The 21,110-nt window shown below is 44.6% G+C and overlaps 1 protein-coding gene across 1 annotated transcript; it reads right to left on the bottom strand.

Annotated features, from left to right (window-relative positions):
- Window positions 1–10,127: 10,127 nt before the first annotated feature.
- Window positions 10,128–20,127, bottom strand: si:dkey-229b18.3 (uncharacterized). Its single transcript, XM_022201939.2, has 7 exons — window positions 18,932–20,127; window positions 17,125–17,198; window positions 16,645–16,873; window positions 13,130–15,144; window positions 12,664–12,882; window positions 12,196–12,328; window positions 10,128–11,095 (listed from the first exon to the last, which is right to left on the bottom strand). The coding sequence occupies exons 1-6, from the start codon at window positions 19,284–19,286 to the stop codon at window positions 12,224–12,226; spliced, it is 2,997 nt and encodes a 998-aa protein (XP_022057631.1). The 5' UTR covers window positions 19,287–20,127; the 3' UTR covers window positions 10,128–11,095; window positions 12,196–12,223.
- Window positions 20,128–21,110: the final 983 nt, after the last annotated feature.

Genomic DNA, 21,110 nt, shown 5'->3' with positions numbered 1-21,110 from the left:
TGTGCACCCGCTTTGAAACGCCACCCAAACAGAAGGACGGCCCTGACTCGCTCAGCGCATTCTCTTCCTCCTCTCCTATCTTTGTGTATGAAACGCTTAGCGGGAGGAAGCGATAGATGCAGACATTCCACAACCCATATTCCCCCTCACTCCATCTTGTTGCCATGGGAACCGAAGCAGACGGGAGACAGGTTCATATCGGCCTCCCTCAGGTCTCCAGTCACAGTCTCCTTCCCTCTCTCTCTCTCTCTCTCTCTGTGTGTGTGCTGTCAGAGCCGGCTGCTCCTGTGTGGGCCACTGATACTCGCTGATTAAAGGAAGTTATAATTTGATTTTCTCAGCAGGCGCCGTTTAATAGAGCAGTTTAACTAAAGCTGTGCCATCCCCAGGGCTTATAGAAGGAGAGAGGAAGAGAGAAAGAGGGAGATACATATATAGAGGGAGAGGGAGAGTCATGCTAATCCCAAACACTGAGCAATCACCCCGCCACTAAACTCTCCCACTCATTCTCTCGTTCTAATTCTGTTTGCCTATTTTGCCGTCTGTCTCCCTCTCTCCCCCCTCAGTGCCTCTCTGTCTTTCCCTCCTCTGCTTCTCTTGCTCTTCCTCTGCCTATTAATCTGTGCTTCCCTCTCCTCTCCTCTCCTCTCCCCTCCCTCATTCCTTCCTCCCTCCTTTTAGCGAAGCAAACATGGGAGGGCTGGCTTCTCTATGTACAGGCTGGCTGTATTACTGGCCCATTGTGATAATAGCGTTTAATTATCCTCTCAGCTAAAATCAGCCCCATCACTCTGCTTCCCCTTCCCTCCCCTGCACCCCGTCTGTGGTGTGTCTAATACTTCTCCCCCCTTCTCCGTGCATCTCTCTCCCCCCTCTTCTCCACCCCTGCCACCGCCGCCACTCCCCCGCCCTGTTCTCCAGCTATTTCAGACCCATTTAGCAGGATAAGCATCTTGAGACAGACAGAGGGGTTTTTGCTCTCTTTCAGAGAGAAGCGAGGAGAGGATATGGAGACTGGCATCTTGGTGCCCGCCTCAGAATACCAAACAGGGGCCCGGGCATCTTAATATGCAGTGTGGGACAGAGGCTGAGATCAAAGAGAGGCACAGACAGACAGAGAGATGGGTTGGGGGGAGGTGGGAGGGTGAGAGAGAGAGAGAGAGAGAGGTGAGAAAGGGAGGGTGGCGAGTCCTCTCATTTCTCCTCGTCTTAGCATCCTCTTCCCTTCACATCATCATTTCTGCTCCGCTCTCCTGCGTCACTCCCTTGACCCTAAGAAAAATCGACAGCTTAATTACCACAGTGTGCAAATCTGCATGCCTGCCCGTGCATTGATGTGTTTTTGCTCCACTGTGCGGATGCTTCAGAGAGTATGTGCGCACACGCCTGCCTCCCCCACCGTCCTCCGTGTACGCTTGTTTGTGGTTCGCAGGGTGGCTCTACCTCTGCCACCTACCCGGCCCACCTCTATCTCCTCAGTCAATTAAGATCGTGAGTAGCTGTCCCTGAAGCGGTGTAGACGGGCTAAATGAAAAGGCAGTGGATGTGAAATATGAATCATTAGAATACTGCAAGGACAGGCTTTGGGGGTAAGAGGGGGGAGAGAGAAAGGGTGGAAGGTGTTGGGGGGGTGGGTGGGAGGGTCTGGTAGAGAGATAAGGAGAAAAAGGAATGGAAAAGAAAGGGAGAGGAAGAATGAGGGAGCAGATAATAAAAGATTAACGTCACGCCTCTCAGAGTGGTGGAATTTCAAAACCCTCCAGATCAAATTATTTATCCCTGTCTATAAAGGCAGAGGAAGAGGAAGAGAGAGTGAGGAGAAGAAGGGGGGGGGGGAGAAAAAGAGGAAGATCAGGAATAAAGAGAGGGCTGGTAGAAGGGGAAACAGAAGGGGAAAAAGAAAAAGGAGTGAGGAGTGGGAAATGGAGTAGAATGGCACAAAGACCTCTCTCCCTCTCTTTGATGATGGTGCTGACAGCGAAACAAATGCTCCGTATGTGTGAATGTTTGTGTGTTGGTTCTAAGACAGAAAAGAGGGAGAGACGGAAAGAGAGAGAGACAGAAAGTGCAGGCAGATGTCTGCATTCACTCTGTGGGAGGCTCAAGGCTGTTTGCCGAGGACAGAGAGACGAGAGAGTGAAAGAGAGAAAAAGAAAGAAAGATGGAGGGAGACAGAGAGGGTAGGATTAAATGAAACCTGTTTCCCTTTGATTCTTCTCTAATTTGCAGCAAGATGAAGAGCACAGAGAACAAACCACCTACGCAGCACAGTGCCACACCAAACCACACACACACACACATCCCTAATTCTCAATGGAGTTCACAAACACACACACACACTTACATTCATGTGTAGTTCACTGCCTCACGCCCTTCTCGCCAATGACATTGACATTTCTCTACATGGACCGTGTAACCCCTGCTTGACTTCGTCTCTCCTCTATTTTTAATTTTCCACTCATCCTTCTGCTCTCAACTGCATTTCCCATCGTTTTCTACTTTTTTTCTTCAATTTTTTTTATTTCCTGAAGTGAAACCATTATACCACCACCACTCAAGAATACCAGCAGACCGTGTTGCTCAGATACACATTGACTAAACAGCCGCGCGCACACGCAGGCGCAAAGTCCTTCCTCATTAGCCCTGATTCCCCCTGAGTGACATCTTTAACAAAAGGATGCAGCCTCTGCCGCCATGGCAACAGCCTCCTCCATCTCTATGTGGTGCTTCAGTCTGTTTACATGATGGGATCTCACTCTCTTCTCTCCTCTCACTCCATCTCTTTCTCTCTCTCTATCAGCTTCCTGCACTTTATCACTCCTCCCTTTCTCTGTTTTTCTCTCCATTTCCCTTCTTTTCACTCTATTTGTTTCTCCCTCCTCACAATTCCTCTTCTCTTGTCTCCGACTCCCTTTTCCTTTCACTACTCTTGCTTGCTGTTGGTGTTATCTTTACCTTTTTTTATTTCTTTTTTTATTTCCCGCTCCGAACCCTTAAGGACATTCAGTGGAGACCACCTGCTTGCCAATCAGAAAACGATATGTAGGTCTTAGAGAGGGAGAGAGAAAGGGGCAAAAGGGAAAAAGAAAGAAACGAGGGTGACACAGATGAGCGTGTGATTAAGTATGTGTGTGTTTGTGTGTGTGTGTGTGACCATGCATGTGTGTGTGTGAAATAGAGTGTGAGGGGCTTCCAGGAGACTCTGATATCTAGGCCATGGGAGTCCAAGGCAGCCAGTGTGTCTGGTGTCACAGCAAATCAACTGTCAGCTGTACACCACCTGCCCGCCCACACACGCTTGTGCACGGACACACACACACACACACACACACACATCCACCCGAAGTCTGAGGAGAGAGAGCCTAAGAATAGAACACCCAGAGAGTGTTGCCGCTTCTCCCTCTTCCTCCCCTTCCCTCTCTGCTCTCCTCCTGCCACCATCAGAGGTGTTCAGCAAGTGGCCTCCAACACGATAGGAATCTTTTCTGTCTTCCAGCCCTCTCCCCAGAGCTCAGCCCAGCCCGTCTCTCCCACCGTGAAATGAATCACCTGCACTCCTTTCGCTGCTCTCCCGGCGTCCGTAGGTATACAGTTAAGGTCTAAGGAAAAGAAGAGAGAAAGGAAAAAAAGGAAAGCCAAAGCAAGGCAGACGTCATCTGCAGCCCTCCGGTATCTTCTGCCTTTATTGACAGAGAAGGAGGGAGGAAAAGGGATGCGGAGCGGTGAAAACACAGGAGATACGCTTCTGAAGCGGGATTCGATCTGAGGCCAGCAGGGGTGCGTGCGGTTTCAGAGGCCTCAACCACTAAACCATCTCCTGGGAGGATTTTTCAGGGCCTGCATCCACATTAATCCGTGCAACCTGTAGATATTAGCCGGAGCTCGGTCGTCTCCGCTGCCTTTTTAGCTCGTACCCTGAATGTTTGTGTGCACATAGGAGTGGTCCGGCCCCCCCACTGTAGCATCTGAGACCACATGAATGCATAGGCGATGTGTGTGTGGGCACGTACGCACCGGAGATGTGTCACCGCTGGCTTATATGCAGTGTATTTATGTATATGTGCGCGTGTGTTTGTGTGTGTGTGTGTGGTTTGCTGCTCTCAGTCTGGTCCCTCTGTTTCTCTGCTGTCTGTGGCCTCCTCTTCCCCATGAATACTAATGTGCTTCAAACCCCAGAGATCAACCCTCCTCCTCCTCCCTTCACTCCCTCCCTCCTCTACCAGCCTCCCTCCCTCCCTCTCTCCATCCCTGCCTTCCTTAGCCACAGTCTTCATTCATTTCTCCACCCCCTTTTACCTTTCAACTTTCCCTCTCTTTCATCTCCCCTTTTACACCCCATTTTTTGCTCCTCCCCAAATGCCCTCCCTCGCTTCCTCTTTTCGCTGCCTTATTTCCTCATCCCCCCTCTATTCCTTTTAGCCTTTTTCTTTTCTTTTTACATCTCACACTTTGTTTATTTCACCCTCTCCTCTCCTCACAACCTTTCCTCCCCTTCATTTTTGTCTCATTGCGCCACTCTCCTCCTTTTATCATCACTTCCTCTCTCCATCCTTCTCCTTGTCCCTCTCCTCTCGTCTTTCTGCCTCCGTTCTTTGCAGCACACCTCCTCAAGAGGACATGTAAATGAGGTCAGCACAGCCCGAGTGCATCAGCCACATCACTCAGGTGTTGGCGTAGGTGTGTGCCGACGCATATGTGCACAGATTAGACATGTGAATCTGCGTGTGCACGTTCATTACGGGTTGCGTGCGTTCGGTTGCGTTCCAGCCTTAATAAAGAATTTCCTCTCTTGAGCTGTATACCAGCGAACCAAGTGCTCCAATTACATAAACGCCTTCACCCCAATACATTTTGACATCCTGAAAATTATTCACGGCCTAATTCATTTAAAATTGCATCCCATTTCTTGGCCTTCTCTCCCTCTCTCTTTTCTTTTTTTTTTTTTTTTTTTTAACCACAGGCCCTGGAAACAGATGATGAGCGGGGGTGAAGGGATAAGAGCAGCTTGCAGTTCCTTGTGTAACACAGAGGACACTGCTCTTCAGTAGCCTGCTGCTGCTGCTGCTGCTGCTGACTGGACATTCTCAAACTTCACTGCTTTTTCCACAAAAAAAGGATGAGTGTGAAAGTGAAAAACCCCAGCAGAGTGTGAGAGATAGGGGAGTGAGTCCAAAAAATAAAAAGATAAGGGGGAGAGGAGAAAGTTGGTCAAGTTTTCATTCGTGGTTTATCATTAGGATGGGAGTCAGTTTGGGGGGGATGAGATGGATGTTTGTGTCAGCAGATAGCAGAGAAAGTGTGTGCTTCTCTTTTTGTGTTTGTTCAGCAAGCAGCAGCAGTGGGAATAATGAACCCGGAGAGGAGGAATCCTGCAGGAATCCATCTCCAGTCTGCATTCCTGTTGATGTAGAGGCAGTCAGGAGCAGAAAGCAACAGGCTACTGGAGAGTGACCCCGTGCACACGCACACACACATACACATGCACACAATCTTAAGACAATAACAGCCCCTACTGGGGAGAAAACACATAACACACCGCAAATGCATGCAAAAAAGCGGAAAAAAAAACCCACCCACAGAAGAGAGGCGAAACACACACAAAAATAGCACAAACAGGATTCACACAGATTGTTAGTAAACAGCTTAAATTGGAGACACACACACACACACACACACACATATGCAGATGCACACTACTGGAACATCTGTGTGTGTGAGTGTGTGTGTGTGTGTGTGTGTGTGTGTGTGTGTGTGTGTGTGTGTGTATGCATGCACACAATTCACACCGCAGGACCACTTCAGGTTTCATCATCTTCTTTTCCTTTTTTTTTGCTTTCTTTCTCTTGAGAGCCGAGGAGAGAGAGAGAGGGAGAGAGAGAGAGAGAGAGAGAGAGAGAGCAGAGGGGGGTGTCTCATTCCCTCTCTTTTGTTGCTGCTGGGGGAGAGAGAGAGACACATATCCATACAGAAACGCTCTCTCCAGCCCCATTCACACCCACACACCCTCCCTCCCTCCCTCCCCTCTCTCTCTCTCTTCACACACACACACACACACACACACACACACACACACACACACACACACACACACACACACACACACACACACACACACATCCACAAAGATACAACATCAAAGAGCCGACACTGCCGAAGGATTACTTCAGCCACACACTGGCTCCTCAATCCGGGTCTGTTCCTCCGCAGGAACCCCCCTCTCGCCTGGCCGCACTTGGTACGGTCCAAGCATTCCTGCCAAGTAGCTTTCACACATGGAGGGGAAGCTTGTCTCAAGCAATTGCTGACAAGCTACAAACAAGACAGCCTCCCTTTCCCCCCTCTCTCCCGCCCCCCTTCTTTTTTCCTCCCCTTTCTCTCTCTCTTTCTTTCTCTCTCTTTCCCTCCACCCCATATCTCCTCTGCTCCCACCCATCCTTACTTTCTCACCCCTTCTTTTTCCCCTTCTATCTTCCCTTTCTCCCTCATTCCTCCCTCCCCCCTGTCTCTCTCTCTCTCTCTCTCTTTCTCCCTCTCTCTGAGAATGTGGGGGCCCCACTAGCATAAATTGTCAGCTGTTCCTGGGCGTACTCTCCATGGCTCCCTAAACTCACATAAGCCCACATATGCAGCCGCTGGTGGAGGGCAAGGGTAACCCAAGTAAAGTCCCGCTGGTTACGAATCTGAAAAAGTATACCCAGGCCCCCGAATAATGCTGCAGTGTGAAGGCACTGGGAGTTTTACTCTATAATAAGCTGCAGGGCGAATGGAGCTGCAGGGTTAACATTAACATACTGCTTTTTCCCCCTCTCTCTCTCCAGGTTTTTTGGGTTAATTAATGCCAACACCAACACTCTGTCATTAGACCCTGTCTTCCTTTCCGTGTAATCCCACCTTCTGCTCACTCCTCTCCTGCAATCAGGCATTCACAACACACCAACTGTTGACCTTTGAGGGTTACCAGTGCTTCAGCTGCAATCACTAACCCTCTTTGCAGTTTTAATAATTGTCCCCGTGATGCCTTTTACAAAGAAATGTAGTCCTTATATCCTTAAATGTGCTGGTAATTAGCATTTCTAGGCTCAGCTAAAAGTAATCAGATGCTCAGAACAATCCCATTCTCGTCATTTTTTCCACCCGTGCTCAGACACTCCACGTTGGGGGTGTCTTGAGGTTTTCAGAGGTAAAGGTTTATATTGCTGGAACCATTTTGCATTGTAGTCTTATTGTTACCAAGCAGCCATTGTTATCCACTAGTGTAGGCTGCCATCTAGTGTCAGGTTTGGGTACTGATTGTCATCGGACAACTTGAAAGTAAGAGCAACTTCAAAAATCTTGCAAAATCTTACTGCAAATACGTATTCATTCACTTAAAATCAAAGCTGGTAATGAGACTCGGATCATATTTTTGTTTTAGGAGACACACACAAGGAAGTGAAATGTAGGAATGTGGACTCGATAAAGAGTTCCTTGCTTCCTCTCTTTGTCTGGTTTAATGAGTGTACTCGTTACAGTGCGATTTCTCTGCTGGAAAATGCTCTTTTTTCTGTGTGTGTACAGTAGCGGGATGTGGATTCAGCTGCAGAGATTCTCCGGTTTCAGTCCCTTCTTTAAGGACACTTCATTTTCAACATGCATCCTCTGCGCTGGGCTCAAGAAGACAGAATTGTGAAGACAATTTAGCATCTTACTTGGGAAAGTTTCAAAATACAAGACATCGACAATTATTTGTGATGATTTGTGAAAAAAATCTCATCCACAAATGAAACTCAACTTAAATAAGCATCAAATATTCCATATGTTTATCTTGCATTCGATACTTAAAGAGCCAATATTATACACATTTAAAGGTTTATAAATGTGTTGGTAGCTGTTTACTTTAATATATTTACATGCTTTAAAGATCTAAAACACCACGTCTAACATTGCTGCAGTACTTCTGACACTCTTTTTGTGAGCTGGTATGATGAACTATAGTGCGGCTATAAAGAAACTGATCATTTTTGGTTTGATGGCATGCCAAATTGGCAGGCAAAACAGACATTATGCAAATGTGTTACATGGTGACATAAAGAGGAGAAAAGCCTGCATTTAAAATGACGCATTTCAACTAGGTAAGAAGCAGCGTTTTCTGTAGGAGAGGATGGCTTCTTGTTGTGTGGACAAAAGAGCTGTAAAATACAGCAACGTAAAAGTAAATATTATGGGCTCTTTAATTCTTTTTCTGTACATACCATGCATTTGTAGCTGTAAGAAGTCTCAAAAACATCCACACCAATGCAGTCTGTCACTCTAATACACTGCCTGTCCAAAACAAGAAGTCGCCACTTGGATATAACTAAGCAAACAGGTAAGGGCCTTCCACTGGATAATTACTGCAGTGATGAATACGTTTCAGCTGCAACAACTTATTTAACTCCAGCTGATGCAGTGAGGAGCTTCTCATTTCTTAAACATTTTGGAAAACATATCCTGTGGTCGTGGAATGGATGTTAATCTGCATCAAGCAAAGAAAACAACGGAGATTGCAAAAACTTTTTAACTTGGGTTAAGACCCGTCCAACTCATAAAAATCTGGAAGGATAGTGGTGAACCATCGTCTTTGAGGATAGAAATGTCGTCTGATGAGTCCAGATTTACCCTGTTTCAAAGTGATGGGAGCATCAAGAGAGGCTTGAACTTTGATAATACTTAAAAGTTTAAAAACAAACAATACTAAGAAAAAAAAAAAGTCTGAAGAAAGCAAGTAAAACAGCTTCTGGAAAAAGCAACATTTTCTCCATTTAATCCCTCATAAGTTAATTTTCTGCACTGCTGCTGCTGTGTAATGTGTTGATCTCTATCAGATCATGCATTGATTCATATCTGACTGATTGAAATACTGCACAGCAACCGTGTATAAGATTTATTTAAGATGCAAATAAGTGTACAGATTGTGCATGTTTCTGGATAAAATCAGCTTTGGACACGCATGCATGTCTAAAGACCCCCACTTTTACTGCAGATGACTCAGTCAGAAAAGATGCAAATGCGTGATTCATGTCTGGAGCTATTCGTCATCCCTCCTGGATCATGACCTAAGCAGACAGAACCCCCCGACATCCTGCTGTCTGTATGAATTCTGCACTCAACCTACTGCAGATCCAGTCTCTCCCAACAACCCCAGTACACTGAGAAAGGAACTAGACTATTAAAAAAACACACTTCCTCTCCAGATGAATGATATCTCCTGCATAGGACTGCATTTACAGATTATTTACTTACTGATAAATTATGGCAAAAGTATTCAGTTAAGATGGGAAAGCAGTAAATTCTCATGTTTGAGAAGCTGGGGTTAAGAAATATTTGCCATTTTTCCCCCTTAACCCTCGCATTGTCCTGTGGGTCAAATTAAAGTTCCAAAATGTGGAAAAAAATAAAAAAATTGCAGTGAAACTACTGATGTCCACATTTTCGGGAAAATTTTCAACATTTTTTGGGAGAAAAAAGAAATCTTAAAAAATGTTTCTTTAAGAACATTCACAAAAAAACTCCACGTTTTTGTCAACGTTCTTAAAGAAAATAGAAGTTTTACTGATGTGTACATCACTTTAGGTATTTTTAGGATTTTTTGGGGAAGATTTTTACTCTTTTTTTGCAAATATTTACAAGAATTTCCTTGCCAAATTTGGGGGATTTTTAAAAATAAAACATTTAGGGAATTATCGGAATTTTTTTTCCTGAAGGTTTTGCAAATTTTCAGAATTTTTTTGATGAATGTTTGGATTTTTTTCAGACAAGGAAACAATATTTTTGGTGCCCATAAATGAAGACAACAGGAGGGTAAAAGACGAAAAGACAGTTGGTCGTTGCTTAAAAATTGACACTTGCTGTAAAAAAAAAAAATAATGAGGAGATGTAAATAAGCAGGAAGAATGTTCCACCATTTCTCAGGCAACAAAACACTACACCACTTGAACTTCTTCTATCATGGCCATATTTTTTGGGATAAAACTCTTCCAACTCAGTGATTTGACCTTATTTCAGTAACTGGCTACAATCCCCTTTTTCCATCTGTCTATCAAAACAGCTGCACTTAAAACAAGAGTAAGAGGATATAAAAGGCAAAAAAAATATTCAGTCTTAACAGATAGAGAAAGACAGCTCATTTATTTTGAAAATCAATTTGTGAAACATAAACATCTCTGTATGTGCACACATTGCATTTACTCAGTAGGAGAATTTGAAGTAGAATAAAACGAGCATCTTGTCTTGGATTAAAGTGGAACAGGAGATCAATAAAACATCTGTAATGACACTGTTGTGTTGATTACTATTCAGAAATTCACATTTAAAAACAAGACACGTTTCCCTTTTTAAAATTGGCAGCCTTAGAAAAGACAGTGGACTACAAATGGCCTGCAAATACACATGCAGCGGCGTCACCATGCCACCCCCTCAGGTCAAATCCCCCCAACTCATGGATTAGGTGAGAGTAGCAGATCAATACGAAAGGAGGGAAAGACTAGTCAAGTCATTTAAAAGTTAGCACACCAAAGGACAAAGACCCACTGAAACACCCAAAGGACAGGCTCACTCTTAAGACCCCGCTCTGACTTCAAGTATTCCCTCCAGCACTTGCATCACTTCAAGTATTCCCACCACGGAACTCCAAACCTTCAATTTCATCACCACTTCTTAGGTTGACAACATTAGCTATGATATAAGTGCACTCAAAATTCATCTATACATAGAAAAATAAAGATAACACTAGATAGCAGTAATAGTTATAACAATCACTTTACATTTCATTTTGTACACAACCGTGATGTTAGATCACTTTATACCGTGGCATCAGCTCCCCTGCCCCCTGAGTGTAATGTTCAAGTTTAACCTTCTGTAGCTACGGAAAAGCAAACAGGAACAGCAACCTTGGTTTGGTTATTTAAATAACTTTAGCAATCATTGACGACAGCAATGATTAGAATCGAGAATAATTATGCCTTCCCACAGACCGTTGTGCTTGTGTGTGACGGATGCATTATGTACAAGCTGCTGATCGATCATGTGCCTCTGGACTCAGCCTCTTCGCTGGTGGTAGACACTGGCAGTCTTCATCCTGGAAAACAAACGAGTGTTGAGAAACAAAGTCCTGTAAAGAGAATCAATGCAGGTGCTGAGCACATGTGATCACGCTGCGCTGCAGGGTATCGATAGCGCTTTCTGCAAGATGTACACAGAAAGTGAAGATTAAATACACACTTTACTCCTCTTGGAAAAGATGATCACCTGTTAGACAGCTTCAGACAAGGCAACTGATGTGCACTTGATTGGAATGCAACTGAGGTGTGACCAAGACTTCCTTGTAATTGCAGACATGTTTGAGAGGAGTCCTAGTTGAGCAAGTTTTGATGGGTTTATTGGTTGCAGGAAATAAAAAAACCTCTAAGTTTAACCTCCAGGAAGCGAACAGTCAGTCAGAGACAAACTCTTCTTTACATGGCTGGTCCCTGCAGTTTTTGGACAGTAATTACATAAGTTGGACAGGAAATTCAAAGTGTGGGATCATTTCAGAGGGATAAGCACAACGCAAAGAAGGTGACATGCAAACTCAGGGTTTCTGTCAGTAAAGTTATTAGGCCCTGCAGCTGCAGTAGGTGGAGCTCGGTGGTCCAGTGTGAGAACATGTAAGCAGCTCACTTTCATGGTCACTCCAAATGGCAGAGCACAGGGAGAGGTCAGGTAAAGAGGCAGACATGGCTGTTAAAAAGTTTATAGACTTTCTAGCAGTCAGGTGGACCACCGACGCAGCGACCAAGCCTCTCTGTTAACACGAGGTTAGTGCGGGCCAAGTACAGATTCATATCAGCGCTAAAGTCGGGTCCTGTAGTTTCTGACATTTGTCAACCCAACTAAATCTTTTTGCTGGTGTTGCTCGCTTCATGCAGACATGCAGGAATATTTACATTTTAAAGGTTCATCATTAGCTGCAGTTTTGTATTCATCTGTTATGTAGCATAGTGTTAACAAGGTTAGCCTAATTAGCATCAATGTCCATCAGCCCATGAAATCATTTTCTGGTGTCCTCAAAACTATATACTTAGATAATTAAACTCATATTATGAATGTGCAACAACTACTCGACTAATGGCTGAATTAAGGACTACTAGTGAACTTGTAAAATCTTCAGTCTCAGGCAGCTCCGGGCGTCACACTCACCAATCTCAGACTCAGTGCCATAACTGCCTCAGGAACCGGCAACAATGCAGCTCCGGCATTTATATAACTTGGGGTCGTGGGTGCGGATGTGGTTCCGTACATTCCTCAGTCGAAAGAACGTCTTACTGCAGAGCTACAGGGCACAGAATCAGAACCATAAAGAGTTACCGGCACAGAAATGACCAGAGGAGGACACAGGATTTATGCTGATGTATTGTGATGCCAAATTTTCAAGAAACCTGTCACCAAAGAGTGTGTTCATGACAATCAAAGTGCAGCTAAACCTCCGATCTGTCTCCACTGTTAGTCTACATCATTACTTCTTGGTTTGCTTGTAGGAATAAACCGAACTACAGGTGGAAACCCATTAAATACCTCACTTAACTCCATTCATGTCAAATTTGCTTGGCAGTAGAAGTTTACAGATTCTTGCTGCTTCATATCAAGTTTAGGGAATCCAGTGCTTACCGGACATGGCCAGTGCTTGCCCTCGATGTGCCTGAGGCGATGCATAATTAGAGCATCACAGTCCTTGTAGGAGGCTGGGCACTGCAGGCAGGCATGGGCCGTCTTTGGAACTTTGGGGGCTTGACTGCGAGGCCCTCGGAGCTGCTTTAGTCGTGCCCGATGAACAGCATCCATCATGACGCAGCTCCGGCTGTTCAGAGCAAGGAGTTTACCTTGTTGCTGTGGGAAAAACAAACATGGATGAGTTTACTGAAATTATGTGGATGCAAACATAACCCTGCTTTCACTGGTTAGACACTAAGGGCAATGTTTCAAGCTAAAAACGGTGCAGTTTTAAATCTAGATATATAAAGGAAGGTGACATTAGTAAGTCTCTACAGCATTCAATTACTCATTTCTAGATGCATGATGGTCCCTAAAGGATTCCCAGTCACGATCGTATATCACTAACTGCCCTATTATATACCTTTGGCATGGTCCGTGCAGGTTTTGACCCAGCATTGCATTTGGCCAGACGCAAAGTGGCATTTCGGGAGCTCGTCCTGGGTCGCTGAGCCTTGCCTTGGCTCACTCTCCTCTCCTCCCTCTCCCTCTTCACCACCGGCAGGATGGGGGGCCCTCTGGCTCGCAGGGTCCTGTGTGGGGACTCCTTTGCTTCAAATTTCTCCCCAACTTGTGACACAGATCGAGTTAAGCATATATCCACGCTCTCTTCTTCTTTCTTCAGTCCTGTCATGGGCCCCCCCGCCGGCCGACAGAAGCTGAACAGAAAGCCTGAGTCCAGTAGTTTGATGGGGGGCTTGCTCTGCCGTTTGCCCAGGTCTGGTGAGGGTGGATCGGGGAATGGTCCGACAACTGGCACAGGCTCTGCTGGCTCCTCTTTAATGACTTTGTACAGAGGGTGGCTGTAGATGGACGGCGGAGGTGCATGCTCTGAAAAAGGGAGCGCACCAGTGTCATTATTCTTGACTTTTGGTCTAGTGTCCATGACCCCTCTCATCCCCTGGCTCCCTGCCTTTCTTCCCTCCTCTCTGGGTTTACACTTTGTCTTCTCCACCTCCCTTGTGGAGCCCCGTCTGAGTTTGGCCTTTGTTGCCGGTCGGCCGCTGTTATAACGCAGTGTTTTGACCGTCTCTACAGTGACCTTACTTCTGGCCTGTGTCCTCTGTGAAGGCAGAGCTTTGTGAGGCGTGTGGGCACGGTGATTGTTTGAAGAAAGTCTGAGACCTGAGATACAGTATTCAGTTGGCTCTGATTTGATCCTGACTGTGTTTCTCACAGCCGTCTTGCTGGTGTGGCGTCGCAGAGGCTGCTGGGTGTGAGGGTGGGCGCCGTCACCCTTCCTCACAGACCGTCTGAGCTCCCTCCCCTCAAAGGCAGGCCTGGATGCAGGCTGGAACATGTCTGGTAACACTCCTTTACTTCGCATGCTCCTGTCACTGGGAGGAATACGCCGCTGTGAAGCGCTTGGTCTCTTTGCTGTAATCTTCTCGGTGCTGACTGAACCCACAGGCTTGGCTTTCACAGACTTGTTTAGAAGGCGAGTGTTAACGGGGTTACAGAGGGGAAGCGACAGTGTCACGTCAGCATATGCTAGTCCTGGGGATGATGAACGAGGTTTCCGGCGCTTGGTCAGTGAATAGTTATTGGCTTTCAGCTTCCTCAGACGTTTCTTTTGTCTCCAGCCAATCAGATCCTCTGGTCTGGGGAGAAGAGCGGTCCTCTGAAGCCCCAGAACATTCATCAACTTGTATTTCTCCTGTGCTCGTGCGTAATCCTCCTCATCCTCTCCAACCTCCTCTACTTCTTGCTTAATCCTCACAGGGCTGCAGACAGCGCTGGGCCTCGATCTGGAGGAGCACGAGAGCTTCGTGATGGAGCGAGACTTTTTGTTCCTTCGAGGGCTTTCCGGCATTGGCAGCGATCTCTGAACCTCCTTGGCAGCTCCAGGAGTGGAGCGGAGGAGACGGGTGTTTGACGGAGGTATGGAGGAGTAATTCTGCGTCTGTGAGGAGGCTATGGTGTGTCGAGGTGTAGTGGCCTTTTTGGACGAGGGAGACTTGAAATCCATGAGCTTCATCCTGTGTGAGGGGCTCAGAGGGAGGCTGTTATGTCCTTGGAGTTTTGGCATTCTGCGCAAATTGTGTCTGGGACTTCCTTCTAAAGAGTCATCCGATGAATCCAGCGTGAGGCTGAAGTTGTCGTTCATGTCGTCCTCCAATTCCAAAACGCTTTTCCTTTTGCTTTCCCTCTGTAGGCGATGGCGGTTTTGGCACGCACCAGCACCAGCCGAAGTAAAGCCCTTGCCGAGATGGAGTTGCTGTTCCTGCTCTTTAATGAGGGCAGAACAGGCTTCCACTGCAGGCCACATGCCCAGGTGGCGGGCCATGGCGATGACTTCAGGTAGGTCCTCCTGGCGGACGCACAGAGTGGAGGAATAGGAGAAATCCAGCAGAGACAGAAGGCTGTCCTCACTGAAACCTGGGGAAAAAAGGAAGTCTTTAATTAGAAATGCTGGACCCTCGTCAATCAGTGGGTGAGATGAAAGCTACTCCGTGTAAACAGAGGATCAGAGGGACAGCAGTACAAGAGGGGGCAAAGTGTAATGACAGAGAAGAGTAGAAGACAATATAGTGACTGCTTTAATCAGACACTTCTAATTCCATCTGAAGACATACAGTAAGGAAATGATAAGACAGACTATGCCACTGTCTCAGTTCAGGATCTGGATTCTCAAAGTCACATCGTAAACTGACAATCTGAACCCATCTCATCAGGCCTCCTTTTGCCTGAATTGCCTGACAGGACAGGTTCTCACTTTCTTACAACCTTTTGTTTTAGGAATAATAAAACGAAAAACCTTGTCAGCTCGAGTCAACAATTCTCATGTGGATGCAAATTTACTCAGCTTCACTTTCAAGCAGTCATCAGTCGCTGATAAATATGTCACTACCAGACCAGCAGAAAATGAAAACTGACCCCACTGTTTGTTGTAGCCTGAACATGCTAATTATAGAGCACTACAGACACATTGTTGACTGTACTCAAATGTATTTCAAACTGGAGCTGCAACAATTAGTTTATTAGTTGGCCACCGGGGAATTTATTGGCGTGTATTTTAGGAACCAAACAATCCCTTTAAAGCAAAACCACCAAATGTTTATTTGCTGGAGCCAGCTTCCCCAAAGGTGGTGCTTATTCTTCTCTTCTTAGTCACATACAAAAGCCAATTAACCATCTTTGGACAGTTGGTGATTTAATAAACATCGCAATTTGAATGTTACTATCAGTGCTGGGAGATTATAATGGCCATTTTTTATTATTAATTGCCGTCCTATTTAATAAGCAAGAGTTTAATTTTGTTAATAATAAGGCTTGGGTTAAGTTAAACTAAAAATAGGACATACAATAAGCTGTCCTACAATGTCAGAAGCTACGTGTCTGAATGCAACACTAAGACATGTGATATATGTGGACAATAGTGTACATTTTCAGTCTTTCCTAAAACTCATTCACAGTGTTGAACTTAGTATTTCATACAATAAAAGCTTAACATATGTATGTGAGTGAGAGACATGTTAGATTACCCCTGCTAATCACTTGCATTAAGTAGAAGTGAACTGTTTGTCCCATTTGGAAATTTTTCAATGGAGTTCCTCCAGTTTCTAATATAAAAGACGTTGAAAGGAGGTGGTCTGCAGAGCTGTACGTCCTTCTCAAAAGCTCTTATACAATCAAGTAAACTAACACTAGTACCACCACATTCTTCCTCGTGTTTAGATTGGAAATACTGACTGAGTAGTGTAGAAACACTACCACCCAAATGCATAGTTTTGTTGTCCTTGGGGCTACATTGACTCATGAGGGAAGAGGGCACGGGCTCAGTAAGGTCTTCAGGTCGACCTCCAGCCACTGAGCTGAATCACTGCTCAAATAGTGATGTTTTCTAGGTCAGTTTGGCCTCGAGGTGTCTGATCTTACCAGTAAGATCTATGTCTGCTTTCATGCTCGAGTCCATTTCCGTGAAGATTTCCTGAAAGTGATCGCTGACCGCCGCCAGGACGGCTCTGTGGGCCGAGAAGGACCGTCCGTTTGTCCGCAGGGTGATGTCACAGAAGAGCCCCGCCTCCCGCTGACTCCTCAGCTTGCTCAGCATGTCGGCGCTGTGTGACGCCATCGTCTTTGTGACACATCGTCTGCCGCACAGCTCCTGAGAGGCAAAGGCGTCGAGAGAAAAACCAACAGAGAGGCATCGTTACAGGAGCATACATAAGCGTTTGTGGAAGACAAGTGTGAGAGCAAGATTGTGTGACAATGAGTGAGAAAGTGTAAATGAAAAAGTGTGAGATGCAGATAATAAGACACCGGTAGATACAGAGAGGAGCTTAGAGTCTGATGAGGAAAAAGGCCTCAGGACTGTGTTTGCTGTCAGTTTGGTTTCTGACTTTTGCCTGCTCTTACCTCTGATTTCTTGCTGCACTGACTTTGACAGTTTTGACAGCCCAGGACAAAATCTCTGATCTGGAAATACATTCCTGTAAAGAAAACAGTTGGGCAAACTTTAGAAGAAAAGGCAAAAGAATACAGGTAGGAACTGTTGCAGCTTAATCCTAAAGGGTCAAAGCTCCAGCAACACTGAGTACTTCCTTCTGACCCTCATCAAAACCAGAAACGAAAGGGAGTATCTCACTGGTAAGTAAAAACCACAGTTAACACCAATCAATCATGTCTGAATGGGCTTCTTTATCTTAGACTGATTCAATTAGTGTCTTTGTCATGTGGCCACACTGGAAATCAGTGTGTTCAGTGTAGAAAAAGTTCCTCTGCCGCCTTAAAATTATGAGTCAACTGAATTTGGGCTGAATAATATTTCAGTGTCTTCTTGTGAGTTCTGAAACGTAAAACTAGCCAAAAAAATTTGAGTAAACATAAAACATGAAATTGAATTAACTATCGACTCTCAGACAATTGTCACAGATCGTATTGCTTTCTTGCGTTTACATTTCCTCAATTTAAGGAGTTCTTTATTTGACATTAATCAGCTGCTGCATGTGTTGAACTCATTTAATGATAAAGTCAACAGGCAAGGCTGCTTCTAACTACGGTGTTTAAAAGTGTACTTTTGCACATAAAAAAACAACCAGGATTAACCACATCTTAACTGGCACACAAAGTGGTCTCATTGTAAATGGGATGAGTTGGTTAACCTCTCAGCTGTAGATTGATCAAAATCAGTTCAAATCAAATCATCTCCAAGCAGAAACCTTTTCTTAGAATCTTTTTTGAGCCTCTAAAGTTATGCAAAAATAAAAACTACATATTTTAGGGTGAATTAAGTTGAAATTAACAAGAAGAGATAGTATAATTCTGCTAAATTCCTGTTTACGTTACACAGTGTACGCTTTCTAGCATTAAGGAATGAATCAACCTTCTACTTAACTATGGTTTAGACCAGGGATGTCAAACATACGGCCTGCGGGCCAAAACCAGCCCACCAGAAGGTCCAATCTGGCCCTCAAAGTGAAAAAATGACAGAAGACATTCACTGCAGATTGTAAATTTGTAAAACCATAAATCTAAAAATAATTTTTAGACCTTAGCAAGTTGTTTTGATCATAAAGTAAAATACTAGATTGCTCATTGTTCTTTTTGTGTCCTTTTTTTCCCCCAATATTTTGTCTTGTTTTTGTTGTTGTTTCTTTTTTGTCCTGCATTTGTTGCTTGTCTCGTGTTTTGTTGTTTTATGTATCGTTTTTGTTGTTTTGTGTTTCCTTTTTGTCTCGCTTGCATAGTTTGTCTATTTTTTTTGTCATTTTCTTTCTCACTTTCGTCGTTTTGTGTCTTGTTTTTGGAATATTTTGTCTCGTTTTTGTTGTTCTTTTGATCAAAAAGTAAAATATTACATTTCTCACTTTCAGATGACTAAACATTTTGTGCCTTTGTAGAGCCTTTGTTGTTGTAATGTGTAAATTATAAATTTAGGGATATAATGGTTGAAATTGAACTTAGTTTTCTTATGAAATTTCAGGTTGTTCATAATGTCTTGTAAAAAAATCATTTAAAGTGGACATTTTTAGAATCCACTTTTAAGTAAAACAAAGGGAAAATGTGGAGTTGTGGTTATTTATAGGCTATTAAGCTGTGATTTTACTGGTCTGAACGTGGTCCTTGAACTAAAATAAGTCTGACACCCCTGGTTTAGACTGCCAGGCTGTCTACACAGTCAGGGAAGTATTATGAAGTCAGATGCAAATGAAGATCATCATACCCTCCCACCAGTAGTTCTCAGCCACGCATTTGTAGGTCTCTTCCAGTGAGAGGTGGCGCTGGCCGGGTCGCCTCCGGTGGAAGGTGGAGATGGCTTCATGTCTCCGGTCCTCATTCAGAACCTCCCGGTAGTTGATGTAGCCTCTCTCCAGCTTCTTTCGGTACAGCTGCCCGTCTATGACCTCAAAGTTGGGCGACCACCGCGCTGGGGGTCCACGCCCTTTGGAGTTCCCCACCGACTCCTCCATCTCCCGGGGCCGCTCTCGGTCTCCATCCGACCAGATGGAGGGCTTGGACGGACAAAACGTCTCCGCGTTCGCGTAACGAGAGCCGGTGTGGGTGCAGTCGCCGGCCATTTTAACCGGTTTTATATCCCGATACGAGGATGCAACTTTGTCCAGTTTGACTTCCTCTAGTCAATCAGCCCTCGTCCACCTTTTTTTTTTTATCTGCTAAACTTTACCCACCGACCTGAAACAAAGTCCACGTGGATGTGGTGACAGAAGATCACAGCCCACCGACCCAACCAATACTATCTGACCTCCTGCTAGTAGTCTGACACAACCGTACAGGGCTAGTTAGTCGATATGAACCATAATGTCTCTCATCGAGGCATGTTTTTCTTCAGCAGAGCAGATGGGATCCAGCAGCAGCTTCTCATTGGACGCTTTGTATGTTAGCTGTCAATGAGAGCATCACTTCTCACTATGTGGCTAAAACGACCCCAGATACACACGAAACAGTTACACTTTCTGTTTGGTCACATTTCCGAGCAATTCTGCGGTTTTCTAAGCGTAAAGGGGAACTTCAGCAGGACAGAAATGTTTGACTTGTCCAGCCAAGTGGAGATAATAAATGCAAGCCAGGAGAGTATCGCGCCAACAACGCCGAGCCAAGTGATGTAAAGTCACCACAACGACCACGTAAACAGGCTTTCACCGCCGACCTCGCACCGTCTTCCATCTATTTCAGAGGTCGGGAGTGGCCTTCGGGGTAGGATGACGGCGGGCAGCCTCACCTCTGGCGTTAAGTTGAGATTTCTTTTCGCCAACTCGAGTCGGAAGCAACATGATGACGCAGCTATCAGCTCAGCATCGCCACTTGAACGACCTAAATGCGAGGTTGTCTCCCCGTAGCGGCTCCAAATGTTCACAAATCACCGCCGGTTCCGCTCAAAAGCGAGCCAACAAGCTGCGGTCACACACCCGACATAGTTCGCTCCCTTCTCGCTGCCGCAAAGCCAGTCTGGTAGTGAAATAATCCAATTTTTCAAACTCGTAACCTTCTGTTTGTTGCTAATCAGCAGCATAACCGAGCCAACTCCTCCCCGCCTTCACACAAAGACCATTAGCAGAAGCGTTAAAGAGCCTCCGTCAGACGGATTGTAATTGGCCCACGCAGCTGTCAATCAAGTTAGTTGTCTTCCCTATTTCAGCAAGGTAGGTTGTTCGCTCACGATGCTAGTATACTAGTATTTGCTTCACTTGCTGCACAGTCAAGTTAAACATGATCCACCCAGTTTAATCTGTTCACTCATGGCATACATTTAATATTATCTCAAGGCTGTCCATTATTTACATTTTGAAAATAATTTGATGTTATGTAGCTCGAACTAGTACTACTAAATGCATACTACTAAACGTGTAGCATTTTTAAAACGTTATACATTTAGTATAACGTTCTAAATGTTATACATTTAGTAGTATAACATTTTAAAATGTTATACTACTAAATGTATAACATTTTTAAAACGTTAGCCATCACAATGTCAATGTTATCTAATACTTCATCAATTTTACATTTATTTTGACTTAATTTCCACCAGGATTACTAAACTGTTGACACAAAATACAGCCATGAATTTCAGCCTCAAATTCTAATGCAGCACAGATAATGAATAAACAACATTTACAGTATTTTTAATCATTGTTGCATTTTAAAATTAAAATTTGCTATGTTGCCAAAAAACAAATATCTGTCATGATTATCTCAACTTAATAAAAAGAACACAATCCAAACTATTTTTGAATAAGCTCATTTTATTATTGTTTAGCTAATTAGAAGGTGGCTGTTATTAGATTTGGATGGTTATTTAGATGACATTTTAGTGATATCCAGTCATTTTTTATTAATAAGTGATTGTTTCCATGATAATTGTGGAATTTTTAAAGATATGATCA

The sequence above is a fragment of the Acanthochromis polyacanthus genome, chromosome 14, assembly GCF_021347895.1.
Source record: "Acanthochromis polyacanthus isolate Apoly-LR-REF ecotype Palm Island chromosome 14, KAUST_Apoly_ChrSc, whole genome shotgun sequence".
Classification (NCBI taxonomy): Eukaryota; Metazoa; Chordata; class Actinopteri; family Pomacentridae; genus Acanthochromis; species Acanthochromis polyacanthus.
Note: the sequence above shows the minus strand (reverse complement) of the source record. Positions and strands in the feature narration are given on the sequence as shown.

Bases quoted from the DNA above. Each gene is read 5' to 3' on its own strand.
- si:dkey-229b18.3 (XM_022201939.2), bottom strand. From the start codon at position 19,286: ATGGCCGGCGACTGCACCCACACCGGCTCTCGTTACGCGAACGCGGAG. The intron at 17,199-18,931 runs GTATGATGATCT...TTTTCTTTACAG, and splicing joins TGAGAACTACTGGTGGGAGG to GAATGTATTTCCAGATCAGA. The intron at 12,329-12,663 runs GTAAGCACTGGA...TGTGCCCTGTAG, and splicing joins GCAAGCACTGGCCATGTCCG to CTCTGCAGTAAGACGTTCTT.